General features: G+C 46.1%; 1 protein-coding gene across 1 annotated transcript; it reads left to right on the forward strand.

Moving 5' to 3' along the window:
* Positions 1-1,271: 1,271 nt before the first annotated feature.
* On the forward strand, positions 1,272-12,563 carry rpl27 (ribosomal protein L27). Its single transcript, XM_038779330.1, has 5 exons — positions 1,272-1,394; positions 2,112-2,194; positions 6,830-6,999; positions 11,125-11,235; positions 12,430-12,563. The coding sequence occupies exons 2-5, from the start codon at positions 2,114-2,116 to the stop codon at positions 12,476-12,478; spliced, it is 411 nt and encodes a 136-aa protein (XP_038635258.1). The 5' UTR covers positions 1,272-1,394; positions 2,112-2,113; the 3' UTR covers positions 12,479-12,563.
* Positions 12,564-26,489: the final 13,926 nt, after the last annotated feature.

The following is a 26,489-nucleotide window of genomic DNA, read 5'->3' on the forward strand; positions in this document are numbered from 1 at the left end:
CTCATCCGTGTTCAACCTATCTCTGCACCTCTGTTCTCACCCCTTTCCCTCGCTCCCGGAACCGGGACAAGGGAGATCTTTTCTGTCCTCACTTTTCACCCCACCAGCCTCCGCATTCAAAGAGCCATCCTCCACCAGTTCCACCAAGTCCGGCATAATGCCAATACCAAACACATCTTCCCCTCACTCCCCCGCATTTCGCGGGGACTGTTCCTTCCAGAATACCCTGGTCTACTCCTCCACCAGCCCCAACATCTCACCCTCTTCCCACGGCACGTTCCCATGCAATCGGAGAAGGTGCAACACCTGCCCCTTTAGCATCTCCCTGCTCAGCATCCAAAAGCCTAAACACTTTTCAGGTGGGGCAGCGCTTCACTTGCACCTCCTTCAATCTGGTCTATTGCATTTGCTGCTTCAAATGCGGTCTACTCTACACTGGAGAGATTAAACAGACTGGGTGACGGCTTTGCAGAACACTTTTGGTACGTCTACAAGCAGGACCCAGACCTTCCTGTCGCTTGCCTTTTCCAGTCACCATCCTGCTTTCACGTCCACATGCCCATCCTTGGTCTGCTGCAGTGTTTCAGTGAAACCCAGCGCAAACCGGATGAACATAACAGCACCACATCTTCCGATTAGGCATGTTACAGCTTTCCGGACTTAACATGGAGTTCCACAACTTCCGACTGTGAACTCTCAACTCCACCTTGACCCCATTTTTATTTCTACCAACGTACTTCCATTTCTTCCATTGATCCGATTTTCCCGCACCATTGCCCCACCCCCACCCCATCTGGGCCATCTGTTCCCTATTCCAAGTTGTCCTTTGACACACTGGCCCTTTTCGGCCATGAACATATTGAGTTCTTAACGTGAAATTATCAGCGCCCTTCTTAGCCATTCACGATAGTGACGTTTGAGGGGCCTCTTGAAAAATACATGAATAGGATGGGAATAGAGGACCCTGGAAGTGTAGAAGATTTTAGTTTAGACAGGCAGCTTGATCGGCGCAGGCTTGGAGGGCCGAAGGGCCTGTTTCTGTGCTGTACTTTTCTTTGTTCTTGTTGTTCTATTATCTGCCATTTGCATTGTCTTTCTGTCCGCGACACCTTTGTCAATCTCCACCTATGTCTATCCGGCCCCACCGCTCCACATCCCCCACTACAGTATAAAACTGATCCTATTTCCAATTCTCTCCAGCTTTGACAAAGAGTGATCCAAACATGAGCTGCCTTCCCTCTGTACAGCTGCTGTCAGGGCTCCTGCTCCAGGTTCCAGCAGCAAAGCGGAAGTGGCGTGACGTCAGCGGGGGACGAGTGCAGTCAAAGTTCAGCGCGAGCCGGGCAGCTTCCTTTCGGGCGGGCGGCGGCCATTGAGCAGCAGCAGCGGAGCCGGTGAATTGAGCGAATGTGAATCCGTCTCCATCGGCGGCCGGGGCGCGGCGCACCTCTCCCGCTCCATCCCCGGGTGAAAGCAGCCGCCCTCCTCCCAGAGGCCGGCGCCCCATTTGTGGGCTCGGGGCCCGGCCTGGGCCGCCGATGGGAAGGGTTATTTTGGGTGTGTGGGCTGACTTTCCCGGGGCCTCCTGTGCGGCCTTTCCCCTTCCTACCTCGGCAGCAGGACCTCCGTTTACGCCGCAGGGACGGAGCTCAGCCGCCGGGATGACGGCTTTCCAGTTTTCTGTGTCTCCCATGCGGGGAAACTGGCTGGCGGCCGTGGGTCATACACTGTCAATGCTGAAGGCTTGCCTGACTCTGTGTACACATCACAGAATCCACATTGCTGAATCCAGCATTGCACTCAAATCAGTGGCAGCATGTGTGGAAGGAAATAAATCTAATTTATGTTAACCCCCCCCCCCTGCCCCCAGTCAATTCTCAAAGTACTTCACAGCCAATGAATTACTTTTGAAGTTGTTGGGGGGAAAAAACAAATTAAGAAACCGCAAGGTCCACGCACTCGCACAATTAAATGAATTGCTGGTTAGATCTGTATCCGGTGGTGTTGATTCGAAGGGTGAGCACTGATCACCTCCCTGGGAGATCTCCCACCTCCTGAAGTTTCGATTTCCTATCTTGTTTTTTGGTGACATGTCTGCCTTGCCTTTACAGAAATGGGAAAGTTTATGAAACCTGGGAAGGTGGTTCTGGTGCTGGCCGGACGCTACGCTGGCCGCAAAGGTGTCATCGTGAAGGTACCCTGTCTTTCCAGTTATGATTATAGTTAAGGGATAAACGCACTAGGCCTTATTGGGTTCGTAGATTTAGGCCGGGATTCTCCAATCCCGCGGCCAAGTTCTGATGCTGGTGTCAAAAGCGGCGTGAGCCACTCTGACGTCCACGCGCCTCCAGGCCCAGGTATTCGCCCTTCCTAGGGGGCTAGTACGACGCCGGAGTGGAGTCCGGCGCTTGGAAGCTGACGTGCCGCGGCCGGCACGAGTCCACGTATACGCGTGGGTTCCCGTCTCTGCGCCGCTCCCTCCCCGGGGGCAATATGGCAGGGGCCTGGTGCGGAGGAACATACGCCCCCCACGGAAATAGCCCAGCCGCCAATCGGTGGGCCCCAAATGCGGGCCAGGCCACTGTGGAGCCCCCCCCTCCAGGAGTCGGGGGATCCAGAGTCTGATCCCCCTGTGCATCCATCAGGACGGTTCCCGCAGCCAGAACGTAATCTTCTGGGGGGGGGGGGGGTGCTTTCAACAGCCCCTGACTGGCGCGTTGGCGACGCCGGAGGATCGGAGCAGCATGGCGTGATTCGCGCATTCTCCCCGGCGATTCTCCGACCCAGCGCGGGATCAAAGAATCCCGGCCTTAGACTTTCCCATTGCAATTTGTTAACTCTTGCTGCTTTACCAAGTATTGGGCACTTGATGGGTGTATTTGGTGGGAGGTCAATAAGGCAGCTTTATAGTTGCTGATCAAAGTGGACATCAAGGCAGGCGTTTCCGCAGAGCGCAGCAACATTTGTGGTGTCAGTTGAATCGCTAAAAATGTGTATATCGGCATATCATGCAATTAGGATAGCAAATGGTATATTCGCCTTCTTCACATGGGATTTGAGTATAGAAGTAAAGATGTTTTGCTGTAGATGTAGAGAGGCTTTGTGAGAGCTCACCTGGGGCATTGTGTGCAGTTTGGGTCCCCTTGTCTGAAGAATGTACTTGCCATGATGGGAGTGCAACAGAAATTGGCAGGGGATTACTATAGGAGGAGACTCGGTCTGTATTCCAGGGAGTTTAAAAAAAATAAATTTAGTGTATCCAATTAATTATTTTCCAATTAAGGGGCAATTTAGCATGGCCGCTCCACCTTCCCTGCACATCTTTGGGTTGTGGGGGTGAAACCCACGCAAACACGGGGAGAATGTGCAAACTCCACATGGACAGTGACCCAGAGCTGGGATCGAACCTGGGACCTCGGTGCCGTGAGGCAACAGGGCTAACCCACTGTGCTGCCCCTATTCCAGGGAGTTTTGAAGAATATGGGATGATTGAAACTTTTAAAATTCTTACAGGGCGTGACAGAGTGATTGTAGATATAATGTTTTCCCTGGCTGCTGAGTAAAACCAGAAGACATTTATCTCAGGATAAGGAGTAGACTACTTAAGACTGAGGCGAGGAGGAATTTCTTCAGAGGGTGGCGAGTCTTTGGAATTCTCTACCCCAGAGGGCTGTGGACGTTCAGTCATTGAGCATGTTCAGGACTTAAATTACTAGATTTCTGGCGACTAATGCCATCGAGGGATATGGAGTAGTGTGGGAAAGTTACATTGAGTTGAATGATCATCTATGTGATCTGTTGAATGGTGGAGCAGGCTCGACATGTTGAATGGCCTACTGTTCCTTTGTCAAGGGTCTCCACAGATTAAAGTTGGGTATTTGCTCCAACTTCCCCTTGTCTGCTGTGCCCATGGATAATGTTGCAAGAGATGGCATGAGGTTGGTAAAATGGGATGAGGGTGAGACTTTGGGCACTGAGCATTCACTCCATTGGATGTAGGAGGAGAACAGACTGTAGATGTCTTGGCTTCAATGCTAGCCATGATGTGGAGATGCCGGCGTTGGACTGGGGTGAGCACAGTAAGAAGTCTTACAACACCAGGTTAAAGTCCAACAGGTTTGTTTCAAACACGAGCTTTCGGAGCACGGCTCCATTCACCTGAAGAAGGAGCCGTGCTCCGAAAGCTCGTGTTTGAAACAAACCTGTTGGACTTTAACCTGGTGTTGTAAGACTTCTTACTTGGCTTCAATGGGCAGCAAGGCACTAGCCATGAGCACTCTGGAGGCAGATCACACTCGTAAAGGGTGGCAGTTGATGAACTAATGTGGCTGTGGGAAAGATAGACAAGAAGAGATACTGTGGTGAGGTCATGATTACCAGAATGTATATTTGGTGTTTTACCTGCTATAATTGGAGGCAGTGGCGAAGAAGACTTGACATGCCGTCTCAAGCAGATGAATTATTTTGATATTCAGTGACTGTTCCTGTAAAGATACAGTCAATGATTAGTGTTCGAAGATCCCAGATATGTCAGCGGAATGAATAATCTGCTCTGTATTGTTTTTCTTAGTTAAAGATAAAATATTAGCCACTCTAGTGCTGGAAGTTTCTGTGTCTATATGCGCTAGGGTCTTCAAACTCAAATCAAATTTTGTATGCCTTCATTTCTGTACTGGAGGTCAGCCTGTATTGTGTGCTTGAGCTGTAGAACTCTTTTTTAAAAAAAATAAATTTAGAGTACCCAATTATTTTTTTCCAATTAAGGGGCAATTTAGCGTGGTCAATCCACCTACTCTGCATATTTTTGGGTTGTGGGGGCGAAACCCACGCAGACACGGGGAGAATGTGCAAACTCCACACGGACAGGTGACCCAGAGCCAGGATCGAACCTGGGACCTCAGCGCCGTGAGGCAGCTGTGCTAACCACTAGGCCACCGTGCTGCCCCGAGCTGTAGAACTCTTTTTTAAAATAATTTTTATTCAAGTTTTCTAATAATAACAAATTTTCCCCGCAAATTAAAACATGCATATCGTGCTTCCACACCGAAGCTAGAGCAGAACTCCCCCCCCCCCCCCCCCCCCCCCAAATAAATAGTAAAAAATAGCAAATGGTTATACAAAAAAGAACAGAACGAACCCACCGCTGCAAAATCGAATCTCTCGACCATCCCCAAACCTTCCCCCGCCCCCCCCATCCCCCAGGTTGCTGCAGAGACTGATCTCTCTCTACCCCTTCGCCAGGAAATCGAGAAAGGGCTGCCACCGCCGAAAGAGCGTACCCCCTCAGGGCAAATTTCTTCCTCCGACTTAATGAACCCGGCCATGTCGTTGACCCAGGTCTCCGGACTAGGGGGCCGCGCATCTCTCCACTGCAACAGAATCCTACTCCGGGCTACTAGAGACGCAAAGGCCAGAATGCCGGCCTCTCTCGCCTCCTGCACTCCCGGCTCCGAAGCTACTCCAAAGATCGCGAGCCCCCAGCCCGGCCTGACCCTAGACCCAACCACTTCCGACAAAATCCCCGCCACCCCCTTCCAAAACCCCTCCAGGGCCGGACATGCCCAAAACATATGGGTATGGTTTGCTGGACCGCCCAAGCACCTTCCACACGTGTCCTCCCCTCCGAAAAACCGGCTCATCCTAGCCCCTGTCATATGAGCCCTGTGCAGCACCTTCAGCTGGATTAGGCTGAGCCGCGCGCAAGAGGAGGAAGAATTCACCCTTTCCAAGGCATCGAGCTGTAGAACTCTTGACCATCAAACTCTAGGTGAAAAGTGCCACTTGATTCTATGGTAGGTTTTACACTAATCATTTGGCCTGGCCGCAACTGAGCAGGAAACCAGCACAAGTGCCCAGAGTGTGGTAACTAGACTGTTGGTAACGGCTGTTCCCATATTGTAATACAGTAGTCCCCTGTTATACCGCGCTCCGCAATACCGCGGTTCGTGATATACCGCGGGGGGGCTTATGGACCCCAACTGTCAGTTGTGTCAATTTCAGCGGCCGGCTCACTTTGATCCGGAGAGGGAAGCTGCTCTCTCACTGAAACAATCAGCCGGCCGCTGAAATTGACACTGCCCGCTGCTCTCTCCCTCCAATCAATACCCCAGCAGCCACAGCCTGTACCTCGGCAGCCACAATACCCCAGCAGCCACAGCCTGTACCTCAGCAGCCACGGCCTGTACCCCAGCAGCCACGGCCTGAACCCCAGCTACAGAGGGGGCGATGTGAGACCATGCTGGTCTTGCAGAGGCCCGTATGACCTCCTCCTGTGTTCTCTGCTCTCTCCCTCCAATCAGCCGGCAGTGTCAATTTCAGCGGCCGGCTCACTTTGATCCGGAGAGGGAAGCTGCTCTCTCACTGAAACAATCAGCCGGCCGCTGAAATTGACACTGCCCGCTGCTCTCTCCCTCCAATCAGAAACATTAAAACTTAAAAGTTGGATTGGAGGGAGAGAGCAGCGGGCAGTGTCAATTTCTGCGGCCGGCTGATTGTTTCAGTGAGAGAGCAGCTTCCCTCTCCGGATCAAAGTGAGTCGGCCGCTGAAATTGACATTGTTTTAATTAGATCCACGATGGGGGTTTTAAATTTATTTTAAAATCTATGCTAGCGCTTCCCATTGTGAGTCTACGGGGGTCTGACCTCTCCCCCCGCCCCCCCGTAGACTCTCAATGGGAAGCGCTCGCATAGATTTTTAAATAAATTTAAAACCCCCATCGTGGATATCCGCGGCTCGGTTGCAACGCGGGTGGCTGTCTTGGACCCCAACACCCGCGTTATAAAGGGGGACTACTGTACTATGGACTAAATATTGTGCTTCATCTTGTAGAACATCGATGATGGGACCTCTGATCGACCCTACAGTCACGCTCTGGTTGCTGGTATAGATCGCTACCCTCGCAAAGTGACTGCCAAAATGGGCAAGAAGAAGGTAGCCAAGAGGTCCAAGATCAAATCCTTTGTGAAAGTATACAACTACAACCACCTGATGCCAACCAGGTAAGAGAAGTACATCATTGTGTGCGCAGATCGTATGAGTTTATTTGATGATGCAGTGATATATTCAGAAGGGCTAGACAATCACTCCTATATAGAAAGCCAGATTCACAGGAGCACTTCCATTATAAAATCCCCCGATATGTGCTGTATTACAGAGCTTTCCAGAACTTGATTTGCCTATTTAATTGGTGGTTTTAAACAGGATATCATGAATGTTGAATTGCTGGATAAGAGCCTTTTGGATCCAATACGTGGGTTGTAAAACTTCATGTTCGAGGTCAACTCAAGTGTTTGATTTAACAGGTTATGTGAAATTCTATTGCCATTCCACAGTGTTATCCTGGGAGCTTTGATGCGTATTGTTACTGTATCCTGTGGGGGAAAAATAGCTTGGTACAAGGGGATGTGAGGAGATAATTTATACCCAGTGGATGGTGGTGCTCCATGCCATCCGCTGACTGCGGCAGGTGAAAACGGATGTGATTCAGTTGGTTATCCTCAGTTTCTTTTCATTATCCAAACTGCCCCTTACTCAAAAGCCTGGTACACCTTGTCTGAAATTTGTAGTGTTTTTGATTGTAGAAGTAATTGTACTGGGCATTCTTAAATTTTGTATCTGTCCAGTTGGGACATTTTGGTTAGGAAAAAAGCAGCTCGTCAAAATGTCACATGCATTTAGTTAGAATGAAATGTAGCCATGGGGGCCGAAATGGAAATTCCTCATCTCCCATTTTGCAAAAGTGCAAGGATGAATAAGCTGATTGCTGTTCTACATTAGTTGGAGACTACAGAATTCATGTACAAGTAATCCATCTACTTTAATAGAGAATTAAAATGCCAATTTGAAAGTTGCATCTTAGCTATCCAATTAGTTATGGTGTGGAATATTATGACGGTTGTGCACTGCATGAGTAGGAGCTGGAGTGTGGGTTGATTTAAATATTTGGAGCATTAAATTACGTAAATGTCACTGATCAATTTTACTTGGACTGTTGCAATTGTAAAATGTTTCCCGCTTAACCACTTCTAAATATGCAGTGAAAATAATGAAGATTTGCCTCTATGCAAACCTAATCTTCAAAATGAAAGATGCTCTGGTTAGACCTAACTGCAATTGTCCTATGGACTTTTAGCGGTTGCATATTTTTCTTTGTTGTATGAAGTGTAGCCTTCATTTGAAGGCTGAGACCTAACTTGTGTGTAATAAAGCTGCTTTTTAACTTCCCTCCCTGAATTTGGTGGACAAGATAAGAGATTATTTTTGGGAAAATTAACACTTTCCTCATTTTCCTCAACCAGGGGCTGGTTTAGCTCACAAGGCTAAATCACTGGCTTTTAAAGCAGGCCAGCAGCACGGTTCGATTCCCGTACCAGCCTCCCCGGATAGGCGCCGGAATGTGGCGACTAGGGGCTTTTCACAGTAACTTCATTGAAGCCTACTCGTGACAATAAGCGATTTTCATTTTCATTCATTAATATTTGGGCCATAATGGTACCTAATGACAACCATGAGAGACAAACGACCAACTAAAGGAACATTACATTATATACAGAACAGGATTCTAGGGAGTAAAGGAAAGGGTCTCATGTGAAACATTGAGTCAGCAAAAAGCTTTTTGTTTCAAAGCTAACATTTTCATGCACACAACCAGCATGGATTTCTGATCAGTAACCGGAACAACAGGCTCTTTTTGCTCTTAAGAGGTCTATGTCAGATGTGGTACAGACAGTGTACTGGACCCTTCGGTACCTTCCCAGGATTAAAGCACTGAATACCACAAAGTCCCAATTTCAGCAGTGTTGGGTTTACTTTTGCATAGCTGGGGCAAAATATGTACCTGGCAGCTCCTGGGCTAGAATGTGGAAAACAACTGGTGGTCTTGCACTTGGGACAGAGATATTGGATACGTGTGTAGTGATTGATGTAAGAAATCAGATTTCAGGGGTGGCACAGTGGTTAGCACTGAGACTGCGGCGCTGAGGACCTGGGTTCGAATCCCGGCCCTGGGTCACTGTCCATGTGGACTTTGCACATTCTCCCTGTGTCGGCGTGGGTTTCACCCCCACAACCCAATGATGTGCAGATTAGGTGGATTGGCCACGCTAAATTGCCCCTTAATTAGGAAAAAAAATAACTGGGTACTCAAAATTTATTTACAAAAAGAAATCAGATTTCACATTTAGCCTGTCAACAACCACAAACCATGGGCGAGATTCTCCACAAATGCGGAGAATGGTAAAGGCTGCCATGGGACAGGCCGTGACCCACGGCAGCCTTCACGCCCACTTCCAGGGCCGATTCTCCTATCTCCCCCCCCCCCCCCCCCCCAAAGGCGGGGCTAGGAGCGCGGCCCCGTGCGTCACGGCAGCGTGGCCTTGACTACGGACGTCAAGCGTCACGGCGGCTGATGCGGCCGATGATGTCAGCCGCGCATGCGCAGGTTGGACGGACGCACTCTTTTCCCTCAGCCGCCCCGCAAGACGTGGCGGCTTGATCTTGCCGGGCGGCGGAGGGGAAAGAGTGCGTCCGTTTTGGATGCAGGCATGACGATCGGTTGGCCACAATCACGGGCCTGTCCCCTCCGGAGCACAGTCGCGGTGCTCCCGTCCCAATCGGGCCCCTGGATGTCCCAAACGGGCATCCGCCGACCGTTTCACGAATGCAGCGACCAGGTGTGGTTGCTGCTGTGTTCAAATGGTAAAGGCCCGGCCTGTCGGCCTCTGAGAATCGCCGCTCGTCGTAAAAAACTGCGAGCGGCGATTAGCGGGGGGGGGGAGGGGGGAGAATAGCGGGAGGGCGTGAAAATTGTCGGGAGGCCCTCCCGCTATTCTCCCACCCGGCTTGGAGGGCGGAGAATCGCGCCCCATATGTTTTTCTTATGTACAAATCGTGTATTACGGACAATGCTGGTGAGGTTACGTTTATTATCTAACCCAGTTGACTGAAAAGTACGGTTGACCTGTTGTCATGATGCATGCAAACATGAGATTGGAGCAGAAGTAGGCCATTCGGTTCCTTGCGCCGGCTCCATCATTCGATAAGATTGTGGCTGATATCTTTGTTTCAAATTCCACATTCCCACCTACCCCGGATAACCTCGGATTCTCTTGCCTTACAAGAATGTATCAACTCTCAACTTGAAAATAGAGGCAGAGAGTTCCAAAGTCGCACAACCCTCAAAGAAAAAAATTATCCTAGTCTCTGTCCTAAAAAGGCGACCTCTAATTTTAAAACAGTGCCCCGTAGTTCTGGAGTAACCCACCAGAGGAAACATCCTGTCCACACCCACCTTGTCAGTACTGTTCAGGATCTTATCTACTTAAATCAAGTCACCCCGACTCTTCCAAGTCCAGTGGAAACAAGGCAAGCTTGTCATACATTTCGTCATAAGACACCCCACTCGTTCCCGGTGTTAAAACCGCCTCCCACATTTGCATCCTTTAAATAAGGAGACCAAAACTGCACAGTGTTTGAGGTGCAGTCTCACCAATGCCCTGTATAACTGGTGCATAACATCCTTACATTTGTCATAATCTCGTAATAACATTCCATTAGCTGCCTTAACTATTGACTACTGACGTTATGGAACTGGTTATTCAAAACCAATGGTTTTCCTTTTGAAGCTTTCTCCTCTAGTCATGTTGGCTCCTTTTTTTGAATGTGATTCTCCAGAGGCTAATTCTCTTCCAATTCCTTGTCAAAATGGCTATTTATTCGTAATCCTAGGCAGTGAATGTTGTTGAGCTGTTTGACCTTGTAGGAGGATGGAAAATAAGAGTCCTGTTCATATGTGATGTACTTCCATCTGATGCACTGGGGCCATCTTTACCATTCCTGCCACTGCTCCAGTTTCCTTTTTTTAAAAAATGTTTTTATTGTCACAAGTAGGCTTACATTAACACCGCAATAGAACTCACTACAGTGCAGAACGAGGCCATTCGGCCCATCTAGTCTGCACTGACAACACCCCTGAAAGCGCACCCTACCCAGATCCACTGCCCGCTCACTGAAACTGTGGACTGGTGATACTAAATGCCATTTGTTAATGAGCCATTAGCAACTCTTGGTATTCGTACAGTGTCTTTTTCCTTTTGCTGGATTTTAATTATTTTCTTTATTTCCAGATACTCAGTTGACATTCCCCTGGATAAGACCATTGTGAACAAGGATGTTTTTAGGGATCCTGCTTTGAAACGCAAGGCCAGGCGGGAAGCCAAAGTAAAGTTTGAGGAAAGGTATGAATCAATGTGGATTCAAGACTAAATTTAAGACTTGTCAAATAAGATGGGGGAGCATTTAAAAATATTTTTATCTTTTTAATAAAACAGATAGAGTTTTTTACTTGAGGGCATTTGTCCATTTTACTCGCTCACACTGTAGTTGGAAGGTGGCACCAGATTAACTATCAATACTGCCTTTAAGGCAACTCTGCTATGAAAGTGTCGTACATACTCAGCAAGATGGCTGTGCAGTGAATATATTCGTTCATCTCTCTATAAAGAGAAGGAATAGTCGCTGTTTAAAAGCAAGGTTGGCAACCAACAGACAGGTTAGATTGGATTTGCTTATTGTCACATGTACCGAGGTACAGTGAAAAGTATTGTTCTGGGTACAGTTCAGACAGCTTATTCCATACATGAAAAGAAAGTACATAGGGCAAACATAAAAAACATTAAGAGATTGTTGTATTAAAATATGCAGGTCAAAGAGGCACAGTGGTTAGTATTGCTGCCTACGGCGCTGAGGACCCGGGTTCGAATCCAGGCCCTGGGACACTGTCTGAGGAGTTTGCACATTGTCCCCATGTCTGCGTGGGTTTCACCCCCACAACCCAAAGATGTGCAGGTTAGGTGGATTGGCCGTGTTAAATTGCCCCTTGGAAAAAATGAATTGGATATTCTAAATTTATATTTTTTTTAAATATGCAGGTCAGTATGTAGTGCTCTAACCTTGGAGCTGTGTGAATGACTTTCCCAAAAATACAGGCTGCAATGTTTTATTTGCTGTGCAGGTTCCCTAAGTTTAGATAACCATGCTCCGTAACAATGTGCAATAGAATAATCCTCGTTAAGTGTTGACTGTTGACGTTTTCGTTTTCACCGAGTTTGAGGTGCTCAACTAAATGATTTCCAAAGCAACCTCTTAAATACTACAAACCTAATAGTAGATACTATATTTACCTTTGAATCATAGACTATGAAATGAAATATTTAAACGTAATCTTCCCAGATATCAGTTTGGCCCGACTTGCCATGATATCTTCTCAACAGATGAATGTTAAGAACAAACTTGAAAAGTTTTGTCAAGGTTTCAGACCTAAGCACTGTTGTGGCTTAAGTTGAACATTTAACGTTCGTCTGGATTATCTTGGTGTTATTGTAAAAATAAAATTGATGTTTGAGATGTTAAATAATTTTTTTTTTCTGCAGGTACAAGACGGGAAAGAATAAATGGTTTTTCCAGAAGCTCCGATTCTAATTTTATTTCGGTATAAATAAATATTCAATTTAAATGTTTTGAGTATTGGTGTGGTATGTGAATAAATTTACTTTGTTTGAATAAAGGAATTTTGTTGTTTTGAAGTGTTCGGTATTGCCCTCTAAACCAATGGTGGGCAACCTAGGCCAGTGAATGGGCTGCACGAGTGGCTCTCCTTCATCTGTGGCCCTTTAGATTGAAATTCGGCATGTGCACTAACCATGATCCCATGAATAAGTAATTCATTTTATACCTGCCGAATATTTCATAACCAGTTACAGAAAATGCTTAATCATTCACATAGCGATAGAAGAATACTCTGTGTGACTTGTGGTTGGATCTAACCTCCAGGTTTCCTTAGATTAGGACTCCAGGAATTGCAGATGCTTTGCGATTCAGCACTGAGGTTACAACCTGTTAGCCTGCTGTGTTTCTTGCATTTGATGTGTCCCACAGCAGAAAAGGTCTGCTCGCGTGTGGATGTCGATCCAAAAATTGACATCAGCTTTTCAATGCGATGCCAGGGAACCGGGACGGGGCTATTCAACCAAAGCTCTCGTATACCATTTAGCTGGTATACCATTCCTCTTTAGCTGGTTAATTGCATCTTCATCCAGGGCACAAGCATGAATTCATTAGCCTCTAATGTCCTTTTATCAACCTCAAGCCTTTGACATACTCTGCCATATTTGCTCAGATCAAATTCAAATGGATTTGAGAGGAATGGCTTCAGATCACTCGAGAGGCAAAGTGGTTCTCAAAATGCTTTGCCAGTGTAGACAGCACTTGTATGTGAGCTGATGGATTATATTCATTGCCTTGATCAGTGTTTTTCCAGTAATTGCTTCAAATTTGGGATGAAAGGGTAATTGCACATAAAGGCGATTTGATGCAGGTGCAGGATGTATTTTCTGACACTTGCACCTATAGTGAGCAAGAAGTGATTTTTCCCCAGTGATGACTTGTTTATGTTCAGATGAACAGTGATGTTGGCAAGAAAGGTCACATCCAAAACCCACTTTTCATCTTCCAACTCTGGGTATATTTGAGATTTCCGAGCAAGAAGCTGCTGGATTTCTGGGACAAGTGCCAGGAAGCAGTGAGTATTTTACAAGGCTCAGCCAGCCCACTTCGGTGCGCATGACAAGGCCTCCATGTTCTGTTGCAGTTTGGTCCGCAAGATCCATAAACAGACGGTGTTGCAGGGGGTGAGCATGTGTGAAGTTAACAATCTGCACCTCTTTGTCTATTGCTGCTTTCAGTCTGCCTCACTTGTCAAGTTAGTGCAGAGCCCCTTTTCTGTATTAATGCCATGCACACCAAATATCATGGGTACACTAAAGTTTCAACAAAGCTACAAATCTATATTGTGTCCCTGTCGTGGAGGGGTGTCACCTGTTGTAATTGATACAACTTTTTCCAACAGTAATGCTCTGAAATGTCAGTTTAAAAAAAAATTTATAGGTTTTTTAGGTTACCCAATTATTTTTTCCAATTAAGGGGCAATTTAGTGTGGCCAATCCACATACTCTGCCATACCCGCGTATTCCTCAAGAGATAAAATTTCTGTTACCATCATGAAGTGCAGGAGGAAGCCATTTGTCTCACGAGTGCATCGATACTCAAGATCATTGTCAATGCTGAGCTGAGAAACGTAGTTAATATCTGCACTCACCCAGCACTATACTAATAGCCTCACTTGAAAGTACAGTTCACAAAGCTGCTCTGCCAGATAGGCAGCAATTTCTTGCACTCTGTGCCTACTGCCTTGCAGACATATAACGTGTTTGACAATACCACTGGGCTCTTAAACCCAGCAAGTAAAACATCTGAGGATTTGATGATGCATTGTTTCAGTAATTCGCCATCTGCGTATGGCTCCCATTTTTGTTTTGCTACGAAAGCTAGTCAAACTCCCTGTCGCTCACATTTATTGCTTTTCTAAGTACCCGCTCCTCTGATTCTACAGCTTCCTTCAGATTTGGAGGCTGTTGAGCACGCTGGGTCGAAGCTACCAGAAAGTTTCCACATGAGAAATGGCATGTTTCTTGATGTCTTTTTAAAAATAAATTTAGAGTATCTAATTCTTATTTTCCAATTAAGGGACAATTTAGCGTTGCCAATTCACCTATCCTGCACATTGTTATTTTGGATTGTGGGGTGAGACCCATGCTGAAACGGGGAGAATGTGCAAACCACAGAGTGTGACCTCGGGCTTGAACCAAACCTGGGTCCTTGGTGCTGTGTGGCAGCAATACTAACCACTGTGCCACCTGCGCACTCAACATTGAGGGGTTGCAAGTGGCCCATGGATCACAGGCTGCCCACCACTCTTCTATATGGTATAAGGAAGAGGTTTCTTTTAGAATTAACCACCAGTTTGTAGTTGTGACCTGTTTGGAAAGCAGCATGTGTGATTGTGGTTCCAGTGAACTAAACAATCAATGTTCACACTGGTTGGTGATCAAGCCCGTCTCCTGCAGTTGAATAATCCTAACACAAGGAGAATGACCACTTGGTTGTTCAACAAGGGGGCAGGTGATGCTTGTATCCCGTAAAGGAATCAATACAGTTTGGAAGAAAACATTGCTGAAATGGAGAGTGGATAATAACTTACCAATGATCAATACCTTCAAACATGAACTGGTTGACTCGTTATTTAAAAGAATATTGGGAACGAAGAATTCCATAATTCAACACCCAAGCTGTGCTAGAACATGGCCATGTTTCAACAACAAAACTACCTGTTAAGTGCATCTGAAAAAGTAATTATTCCCATCTGTACACTTATTTTTATAAAAAGGATGAGGCAAGAAGTTGGGTTAGATAAAATGAAAGGTTTGTTTTTATATAGCTCATATGGCAACTTTATAGCATCCATGCGAGTTCCCTAGTGTACAATTAAGTATTTTTGGAAGTATAGTCAAAGTACTGTCAGAAATGCAACAACCAGTTTGCACAGTGAGGTCCCACAAATAGCAATGTAGTAACACAGAAAATCTACGTGGATGATACTGTTTAGAACAAATATTGACCAACGGTACAGGAGGACTTGCCTACTATTTGAGATTGTACTATGGTAGCTGAAGTTTTTCGAGCTCTATTCTGTCCACAAAATGTAGTGAGGCAGTATTTTGGCTGTGACAATGACAAAGTCAAGCATTGAAAGGTTGATCACTTTATTGTTGCTTTCCTTGTACAAGCCAATTAGTCTGCAACCAATTGCTGTGAGGGAAATATTTTGGCCCCCGCATCTTCCTGATTGCTTCATGTATTGCTTCTGGATTCAGGTGTATTTCCTATGGTGGAGCTCAGCAGGAACAATCTCTGCTCTTCTGATATCAGGAAGCAACAAGACGCATCAAGCCCTCTGATGTTTGGAACACGTCAGCTTGCCTCCAATGGGCCAGATGCAATGAAATGCCGAACTGGGTATCATGAATAGGCCTTACATTAAAACAATCCTCAGGATTGTTACTGGGGCACTTGGCCAGAAGGACCACCACACTACATTTTTAGAGCAGAGCACAGCCTGGAGAATTTCAGCAAAAAAACAAGCAGCTGCACTTCAATGGAGCGGGGCAAAATAAATAATACTTTCCTGAAGAATGTGCAGGAATAAAGGACCTCGGGTCTTTTTGCGCATAAATCATTAAAGCTAGTAGGGCGGTTTGAGAGAGTGGTTAATAAAGCCATGTGGGGGGTGGGCAGCACGGTGGCGCAGTGGGTTAGCCCTGTTGCCTCATGGCGCCGAGGTCCCAGGTTTGATTCCGGTTCTGGGTCACTGTGTGGAGTTTGCACATTCTCCCCCATGTTTGCGTGGGTTTCGCCCCACAACCCAAAGATATGCAGTCTAGGTGGATTGGCCACGCTAAATTGCCCCTTAATTGGGAAAAAAATGAATTGGGTACTCTAAATTAAAAAAAAAAAATAAAGCATATGGGACTCTGCGTTTTATAAATAAGGACATAAAGTACAAATAAAGACATTACGATAAACCAGTATAAAATAGTGGTTCAGCTTCAACTGCAATATTGCATCTGTTTTATTTAGTTGCTCCGAGGGTGGCTCTAATGCTTTCACATTGCTAAACTAGAATTTATTACCCTTGGGAATGTAATGGTGAGCTGCCTTCATGAACTGCTGCAGTCCATCTAAAGTAGGTATATCCATAGGGCTGTTAGGAAGGGAGGTCCAGGATTATGACCCAACAACAACCAAGGAACAGTAATATAGTTCCAAGCCCTGATGGTGTGTGACTTGTGTGGGACCTTGCAGCTGGTGGTGGTTCTAGGCGTCTGCTGCCCTTGTCCTTCTCGGTGGGAGACATTGTAGGACGTTTTCAGAGACCATATATTGAGCTGGCTTTTACGTGAGGGATTTTCCTTTTTTTAAAAATAATTTTTATTGAAATGTTTTACAGAAAATATAACAACAAACAATGAAAAGCAACAATAAAACACCATAATAACTAACACCCCCAAGACCGTATCAACGCATGAATCTCACACCCCCACCCCCCCAAACCCAGTAAACAACAAGAGATCTTAAAAATAAATTAAAATTAAATAAGCAAACATAGTCAACGTCCCCCCCCCCCCCCCCCCCCCGGGTTGCTGCTGACCCAGTACCCTATCGCTGAGCCAGAAAGTCGAGGAAAGGTTGCCACCGCCTAAAGAACCCTTGCACCGATCCTCTCAGGGCAAATTTGACCTTCTCCAGCTTAATAAAACCCGCCATGTCATTGATCCAGGTTTCCACCCTTGGGGGTCTCGCATCCTTCCACTGTAGCAAGATCCTCCGCCGTGCTACTAGGGACGCAAAGGCCAGAACACCGGCCTCTATCGCCTCCTGCACTCCCGGCTCCACCCCAACCCCAAAAATCGCGAGTCCCCAGCCTGGCTTGACCCTGGATCCTACCACCCTCGACACCGTCCTCGCCACCCCCTTCCAGAACTCCTCCAGTGCCGGGCATGCCCAGAACATATGGGCATGGTTGGGATTTTCCTTCTTAATTACATTTCAGCTGACACAAAGACTTGCAGAGACAGCAACTCTGGTTAAGACGGCTATACCATCCAAGCTTGCTCAATTTACGAGGGAGAGTGATTTGGGGATCAGTGCCAAAACCACCTCAGCTGGGCTCAGTCCAATCCTTGTAGCTATAGATTATACCATGACAAATTAATTTTACTTTAGGCAGCATGGTAACTGTGATCAGTTTATGAGGTAGTCATGTCCGGCCTCCTGGCCATCTGTTTTTCAAGACCATCTATTTGCTGTCCTTTGCTCTGCACATTTCAAGTTCCCCTTATCATTGTTTGGTTCTCAACTATACCATTGTCTGTCTGTGGACAGGATGTCTGGGATTGCTGATAAGAGCTGCTTCCTCTGGATGTGTTTCCGCTGACCACATTATTTCTGTGTGATTCTGTCTTTCTCAGGAGTGTAGTCAAGTTAGCTACCTTAAATCCCACTAGACATTGTGAGCCACTGTCTGTGGGTTTCTTCCCGGTGCTCCGGTTTCCTCCCACAGGCCAAAGACGTGCAGGTTAGGTGAATTGGCCATGCTAAATTGCCCTTAGTGTCCAAAAAGGGTAGGAGGGGTTATTGGGTTGGGGGGATAGGGTGGAAGTGAGGGCTTAAGTGGGTCAGTGCAGACTTGATGGCCCGAATGGCATCCTTCTGCACTGTATGTTCTGTATTCTATGTTAGCAAGAGTTTAAATACTTGTCACTTATGGTTTAAGAAAATGTGTCTAATGGTCAATAATGATTACTGGATATATTTTCTATGGTTAGTTTCAGTCCTCAATAAACTAACTTATATAGCACACTTCTAAGAGGTGTTATCTCAGGAGCCCCCCACCCTGCTCCTTTCAGGTGTCACGGATTTGGAATGGGTTGTAGAAGGAGCCTTGGAGGGTTGCTGCACTGCATTTTGTAAATTGTACACAATCCGTCCTCCACTGCACTCACCCAAGCAAGTGGCAAGTATTTCATCACATTCTTAACTCCAGCATTGGGTGACTGTGTCGAATTTGCACATTCGCCTTGTGTTTGTGTGGGTTTCCTCTGGGTGCTCCGATTTCCTCCCACAGTCCAAAGATGTACAGGTTAGGTGGATTGGCCATTCTAAATTGTCTCGTTGTGTCCAAAGGTTAGGTGGGGTTACAGTGTTAGGGAGGTACAGTGGGTCTAGGTAGGGTGGAGACTTGATGGGCTGAATGGCCTGCTTCTGCACTGTAGGGATTCTATGACATGCTTTGGGAAGTTAGGAGGTGAGTTACTCACCAAAGCGTTCCCAACCTCTGACCTTTTGTGGTAACCACAGCAAATGGCTGGTCCAGTTCATCTTCTGGTCAATGGTAACCTCCAGGATATTAACAGTATTGTGATACTGGGGAGATGGTGATGTAGTGCTAATGCCACTAGATGGGTAATCCAGAGGCCCAGGCATTAGGAGTAGGCTCTGAGGACACAGTCCAAATCCCACCACAGATGCTGCTGGAATTTAAATTCAATGAATAAAATCTGGAATTGAAAAGCTCATCTCAGTAAGAGTGACCATGAAGATAAAAATTTAGCTGGTTCACTAATGGCCTTTTAGGGATGGGAATCTTCAATCCTTACCTGGTCTGGTCTCTGTGTGACTCCAGAAGAACAACAACGTGGTTGACTCTTAACTGCCCACAGAAATAACCCAGAAAGCCATTCATTTCAAGGGCAATTAGGGGTGGACAACAAATGTTGGCCCTGCCAGCGATGTGATGTCCACATCCCACGAAAAGGCAATTTTAAAAATCAGCCATGACATTGCTATTGAATGTCAAGGGGTTAGTTGGATTCTCTTTTGTTGTGGGATGGTTTTTGCTTGGCACTTGTGTGGCGAGAATTCTACACTGCACACCTTAGGAAGGATGAGAAGGCATTAGAGTGAGTGCCAAAAAGAGTCACATAAATGGATCAAGGGTAGAACATACAGTGCAGAAGAAGCCTATTCAGCCCATCAAGTCTGCACCGACCCCTTTAAGCTGTGACCCAATAACCCCTCCTAACCTTTTTTCGTCACTGCGGGCAATTTATCATGGCCAATCCACCTAACCTGCACGTCTTTGGACTGTGGGAGGAAACCAGAGCACCCAGACAGAACCCACGCAGACACAGGGAGAACATGCAGACTCTGCACAGGCATTGGCCCAGCAGGGAATAGAACCTGGGACCCTGGCGCTGTGAAGCCACAATGCTATCCACTTGTGCTACTGTGCTGCCCTGGGTGAGGAACTTCATTTCTGTAACTAGCTTGGAAAAGCTGAGAGGAGGATTGATAGACGTATTCAAAACGTTAAGATTCGGTGTAGGTAAGAAGGAAATACTCCCATTGGGAACGGTTAGGAATGTGGCAGTATGAGTTGGTTATTACAGAAACATGGCTTAAAGAGGGACAGGAATGGCAGCTTGATACTCCTGGGTTATAGGATTTTCAGGTGAGGTAGAGAGGGGGACAAAAGAGGAGATGTGTTGCAATTTTGGTTAGATAAGCAATTATAACTGCAAGGAGGGATGGTATGTTAGAAGGATAATCAATTGAGGCAATTCAGATTGAGTTCACGAACAAGAAAGGAAAGCCACAGTGCTGGGAGTGTACTATAGACCTCAAAAGAGTCAGAGGTTGATAGAAGAGCAAATATGGAGATAAATCTCTGAAGTGCAAAAACATTGGGCCGTACTAGGAAATTCTAACTACCCAATATGAACTATGATGCTTTAAGTGTGAAACGAATGGAAGGAACAGAATTCTTAATATGCATTGAGGGGAACATTTTTGGCCAGTATGTAACAAATCTAACAAATTTCTGTAATTACTTTAAAGAAATGAAGCAGGGCAGGAGGAGAGGCAGTGGGGTGAACATTTTGGTCGTAGTGATCATAATTCAGTTAGTTTTAGAATAAATATGGAAAAGGATAAAGACAGAACAAGAGTTACAGTTCTAAATTGGGACAAGTTGAGGAGTGATTCAGCGAAAGTGGGAGACAGATACTTGAAGGTAAATCCGTGTCAGAGCAGTTGGGAGGCATTCAGATGGGAAATGCAAGGAATTCAGAGTACAGCTGCTCCCACAAAGAAAAAGGGTGGGATGGCCAAATCTAGAGCCCCCTGGATGATAGGGTAAGATAAGGCAGAACGGGAAAGCTTATGCCAGACACTGAGAACTTAATACTACCAAGTATTAAGCTAAGAGGTGCATAGAAAGCGGAGGAGTGAAAGCAAAAAGGAAGATGGGAAAACGAGGAGAGGGCATGAAAGAATATTGTTCAGAAAAATCAAACAGAATCCAAACATACTTTATCAATATATCACGAGTTAGAGTGAGTCACGGTAGGGTGCTCTTTTGGAGGGCTTGATGGGTCAAATTACCTCCTTCTGCACTGTAGGGATTCTATGGACCCAAGGAAAGACCAAAAAGGTAACCTATATCCTCACAATAGATGGGGATAATGCAGAATTTGTAGGTAAGGAGGAGCGGTGTGAAGTATTGGGCGTGATAAACTCAGGGAGAGAGAAAGTATTAAGCATCCTTGATATTATCAGGGCCGGATGAAATGCACCCCAGCCTGTTAAATAAAGCCAGAGAGGAGACTGCGGAGGGTCTGACCATCACTTTCCAATCCTCACTGCATTCAGGTGTGGTGCTGGAAGTCTGCTAACATTTGTTTAAAAAGGAAGCAAGGGATAGACTGAATTATTTTTTTTAAAATTTAGATTACCCAATTATTTTTTACAATTAAGGGGCAATTTAGCGTGGCCAATCCACCTACTCTGCACATTTTGTTTTGGGTTGTGGGGGCGAAACCCACGCAGACACGGGGAGAATGTGCAAACTCCACACGGACAGTGACCCAGAGCCGGGATCGAACCTGGGACCTCAGCGCCGTGAGGCGGTTGTGCTAACCACTAGGCCACCGTGCTGCCCATAGACTGAATTATTCACATTGAACACATCAGTCAATTCAACCTCAGTAGGTAAATTATTGGTATCAATTCTGAGGGACAGAATAAACTGTCACTTAGAACAGCACAGATGGATTTGTTAAGGGTAGGTCGTGTTTGTGGCTAATAAGGGCAGCACGGTGGCACAGTTGTTAGCACTGCAGTCTCACGGCGCTGAGGTCCCAGGTTTGATCCCCGCTCTGGGTCACTGTCTGTGTGGAGTTTACATATTCTCCCCGTGTTTGCGTGAGTTTGACCCTCACAACCCAAAGATGTGCAGGGTAGGTGAATTGAACATGCTAAATTGCCCCTTAATTGGAAAAAATGAATTGGGTACTCTTAAAAAAAAATTTTTTCTAAATGATTGTTGCTAATCCTCTATCTGAATGCCATTCTCCATCATTCTCCCCTTACCCTGCTCCTGCACTCAAGCCCTCTTGCAATGAAGGCCAACACACCATTTGCCTTCTTAACTGCTTGCAAAGCAAAGGGTAAATGTCGATGGATGTTTTTCTGACCTGGAAGGCTGTTTCCAGTGAAGTTCCTCAGTGCTCAGTTTGTGATTCCCTTTTTCTGTGGTAAATAGAAATTCTAAAAAAAAATGAGTGTATCCAATTCTTTTTCCAATTAAGGGGCAATTTAGCGTAGCCAATCCACCTACCCTGCACATTGTTTTGGGTCCACGGTGCTGTGAGGCAGCAGTGCCAACCATTGTGCCACCATGCCCTGTGGTATATAGTAATGATTTGGACCGAAATGTAGGGGGATTGATCAAGAAATTTTCAGACGACAAAAAAGCTGGGCCTGCGGTCGACAGTGAAGAAAGTTGCTGTAGACTGCAGGAAGATATCAATAAACTGGTCAGGTGGGCAGAAAAGTGGAAAGTAGAATTGAACCCAGAGCAGTGAGGTGATGCCTTTGGGAAGGTCAATCAAGGCAAAGGATTACACAATAAATGGGAGGATACTGAGGAAGTGAGGGGCCTTGGAGTGAATGTTCACAGATCCCTGCAGGTGGCAGGACAGGTCGATGAGGTTGTTAAGAAGGCCTATGGAATCCGTTCATTGATGATGATAATCGCTTATTGTCACAAGTAAGCTTCAGTAAAGTTACTGTGAAAAGCCCCCAGACGCCACATTCCGGCACCAGTTTGGGGATTGAACCCGTGCTGCTTGCCTTGTTCTGCATTACAAGCCAGCTGTTTAGCCCACTGTGCTAAACCAGCCCCTCATTTGGTAAGGCATAGGATATCAGAGGTGGGAGGTTATGCCAGAGGGGGTAAATTTACAAATGCTCTTCAGGAGGGTTTAAGCTAATTCAGCCGGGGGTTGGGAACCTGAATTGTAGCTCCAGTATACAGGAAGTTGAGAGTAGTGAGGTCATGAGTAAGGTTTCAAGGTTGCAGGAGTATACCGGCAGGCAGGAAGGTGGTTTAAAGTGTGTCTACTTCAACGGCAGGAGCATCCGGAATAAGGTGGATGAACTTGCAGCATGGGTTGGTACCCGGGACTTCGATGTTGTGGCCATTTCGAAGACATAGCTAGAGCAGGGACAGGAATGGTTCTTGCAGGTTCCGGGGTTTAGATATTTCAGTAAGCTCAGGGAAGGTGGTAAAAGAGGGGGAGGGGTGGCATTGTTAGTCAAGGACAGTATTATGGTGGCAGAAAGGACGTTTGATGAGTACTCGTCTACTGAGGTAATATGGGCTGAGGTTAGAAACAGGAAAGGAGAGGTCACCCTGTTGGGAGTTTTCTATAGGCCTCCGAAAAGTTCCAGAGATGTAGAGGAAAGGATTGCAAAGATGATTCTGGATAGGAGCGAAAGTAACAGGGTAATTGTTATGGGGGACTTTAACTTTCCAAATATTGACTGGAAACGCTATACTTCGAGTACTTTAGATGGGTCCGTTTTTGTCCAATGTGTGCAGGAGGGTTTCCTGACACAGTATGTAGATAGGCCAACAAGAGTCGAGGCCACATTGGATTTGGTACTGGATAATGAACCAGGATAGGTGTTAGATTTGGAGGTAGGTGAGCACTTTGGTGATAGTGACCACAATTCAGTTATGTTTACTTTAGCGATGGAAAGGGATAGGTATATACCGCAGGGCAAGAGTTATAGCTGGGGGAAAGGCAAATATGATGCGATGAGGCAAGACATAGGATGCATCGGATGGGGAAGGAAACTGCAGGGGATGGGCACAATTGAAATGTGGAGCTTGTTCTTTTTTTTTTTAAATTTAGAGTACCCAATTATTTTTTCCAATTAAGGGGCAATTTAACATGGCCAATCCACCTATCCTGCACATCTTTTGGGTTGTGGGGGTGAAACCCACGCAGACACGGGGAGAATGTGCAAACTCCTCATGGACAGTGACCCAGGGCCGGGATTCGAACCCGGGTCCTCAGCGCCATAGGCAGCAATGCTAACCACTGTGCCACCGTGCTGCCCGTGGAGCTTGTTCAAGGAACAACTACTGCGTGTCCTTGATAATTATGTACCTGTCAGGCAGGGAGGAAGTGGTCGAGCGAGGGAACCGTGGTTTACTAAAGTAGTTGAATCACTTGTCAAGAAGAAGAAGGAGGCTTATGTAAAGATGAGATGTGAAGGTTCAGTTAGGGTGCTCGAGAGTTACAAGTTAGGTAGGAAGGACCTAAAGAGAGAGCTAAGAAGAGCCAGGAGGGGACATGAGAAGTCTTTGGCAGGTAGGATCAAGGATAACCCTAAAGCTTTCTATAGGTATGTCAGGAATAAAAGAATGACTAGAGTAAGAGTAGGGCCAGTCAAGGACAGTAGTGGGAAGTTGTGCGTGGAATCCGAGGCGATAGGAGAGGTGCTAAATGAATATCTTTTGTCAGTATTCACACAGGAAAAAGACAATGTTGTCGAGGAGAATACTGAGATACAGGCTACTAGACTAGAAGGGCTTGAGGTTCATAAGGAGGAGGTGTTAGCAATTCTGGAAAGTGTGAAAATAGATAAGTCCCCTGGGCCGCATGGGATTTATCCTAGAATTCTCTTGGAAGCCAGGGAGGAGATTGCTGAGCCTTTGGCTTTGATCTTTATGTCGTCATTGTCTACAGGAATAGTGCCAGAAGACTGGAGAATAGCAAATGTTGTCCCCTTGTTCAAGAAGGGGAGTAGAGACAACCCCGGTAACTATAGACGAGTGAGCCTTACTTCTGTTGTGGGCAAAGTCGTGGAAAGGTTTATAACAGATAGGATTGATAATCATCTAGAAAGGAATAATTTAATTAGGGATAGTCAACACAGTTTTGTGAAGGGTAGGTCGTGCCTCACAAACCTTATTGAGTTCTTTGAGAAGGTGACTAAACAGGTGGACGACGGTAAAGCAGTTGATGTGGTATATATGGATTTCAGTAAAGCATTTGATAAGGTTCCCCACGGTAGGCTATTGCAGAAAATACGGACGCATGGGATTCAGGGCGATCTACCAGTTTGGATCAGAAATCGGCTAGCTGTAAGAAGACAGAGGGTGATGGTTGATGGGAAATGTTCAGCCTGGAGTTCAGTTACTAGTTGTGTACCACAAGGATCTGTTTTGGGGCCACTGCTGTTTGTCATTTTTATAAATGACCTGGAGAAGGGCGTAGAAGGATGGGTGAGTAAATTTGCAGATTACACTAAAGTCGGTGGAATTGTGGACAGTGTGGAAGGATGTTGCAGATTACAGAGGGACATAGATAAGCTGCAGAGCTGGGCTGAGAGGTGGCAAATGGAGTTTAATGCAGAAAAGTGTGAGGTGATTCATTTTGGAAGGAGTAACAGGAATACAGAGTACTGGGCTAATGGTAAGATTCTTGGTAGTGTGGATGAGCAGAGAGATCTCGGTGTCCATGATCTCGGTAGCACACTGGGCTAAATCGCTGGCTTTGAAAGCAGAACAAGCAGGCCAGCAGTACGGATTGATTCCCGTAACAGCCTCCCTGAACAGGCGCCGGAATGTGGCGACTAGGGGCTTTTCACAGTAACTTCATTGAAGTCTACTTGTGACAATAAGCGATTTTAATTTCATTTCATGTACATAGATCCCTGAAAATTGCCACCCATGTTAATAAGGTTGTTAAGAAGGCGTACGGTGTGTTAGCTTTTATTGGTAGAGGAATTGAGTTTCGGAGCCATGAGGTCATGTTGCAGCTGTACAAAACTCTGAGCGGCTGCATTTGGAGTATTGCATGCAGTTCTGGTCGCCGCATTTTAGGAAGGATGTGGAAGCACTGTAAAGGGTGCAGAGGATATTTACCAGGATGTTACGTGGTATGGAGGGAAGATCTTATGAGGAAAGGTTGAGGGACTTAAGGCTGTTTTCGTTAGAGAGAAGAAGGTTAAGTGGTGACTTAATTGAGGCATACAAGATGATCAGAGGATTAGTTAGGGTGGACAGTGAGAGCCTTTCTCCTTGGATGGTGATGGCTAGCACGAGGGGACAGCTTTAAATTGAGGGGAGATAGATATAGGACAGATGTCAGAGGTAGATTCTTTACTCAGAGAGTAGTAAGGGCATGGAATGCCCTGCCTGCAACAGTAGTGGACTCGCCAACATTAAGGGCATATAAATGGTCATTGGATATACATATGGACGATAAGGGAATACTGTAGATGGGCTTTAGAGTGGTTTCACAGGTCGGCACAACATCGAGGGCCGAAGGGCCTGTACTGCGCTGTAATGTTCTATGTTCTATGCTGGAACCATATTAAACATTAGTTAGTTCACAACTTGAGTACCGTGTGCAGTTCTGGTCACCTCATTACAGAAAGGATGTGATTGCAGTAGAGAGGGTACTGAGGTGATTTATGAGAATGTTACCAGGACTGCAAAATTGCAGACATGAGGAGAGACTGGTCAGGTTGGGTTTATTCTGAATGTGGGGTTCTACTCATAGTTTGGTTGTGCTTCTCCAAGTCAGAGAGTCTTCATTCCTCATGAAAATGAAAATTGGGTGGCCAAGAATCAGGGGAAGGGTGGCCAAGAATCAGGGGAAAATGGACGGGAATCGGG

This window comes from Scyliorhinus canicula, chromosome 19 (genome assembly GCF_902713615.1).
Source record: "Scyliorhinus canicula chromosome 19, sScyCan1.1, whole genome shotgun sequence".
Lineage (NCBI taxonomy): Eukaryota > Metazoa > Chordata > Chondrichthyes > Carcharhiniformes > Scyliorhinidae > Scyliorhinus > Scyliorhinus canicula.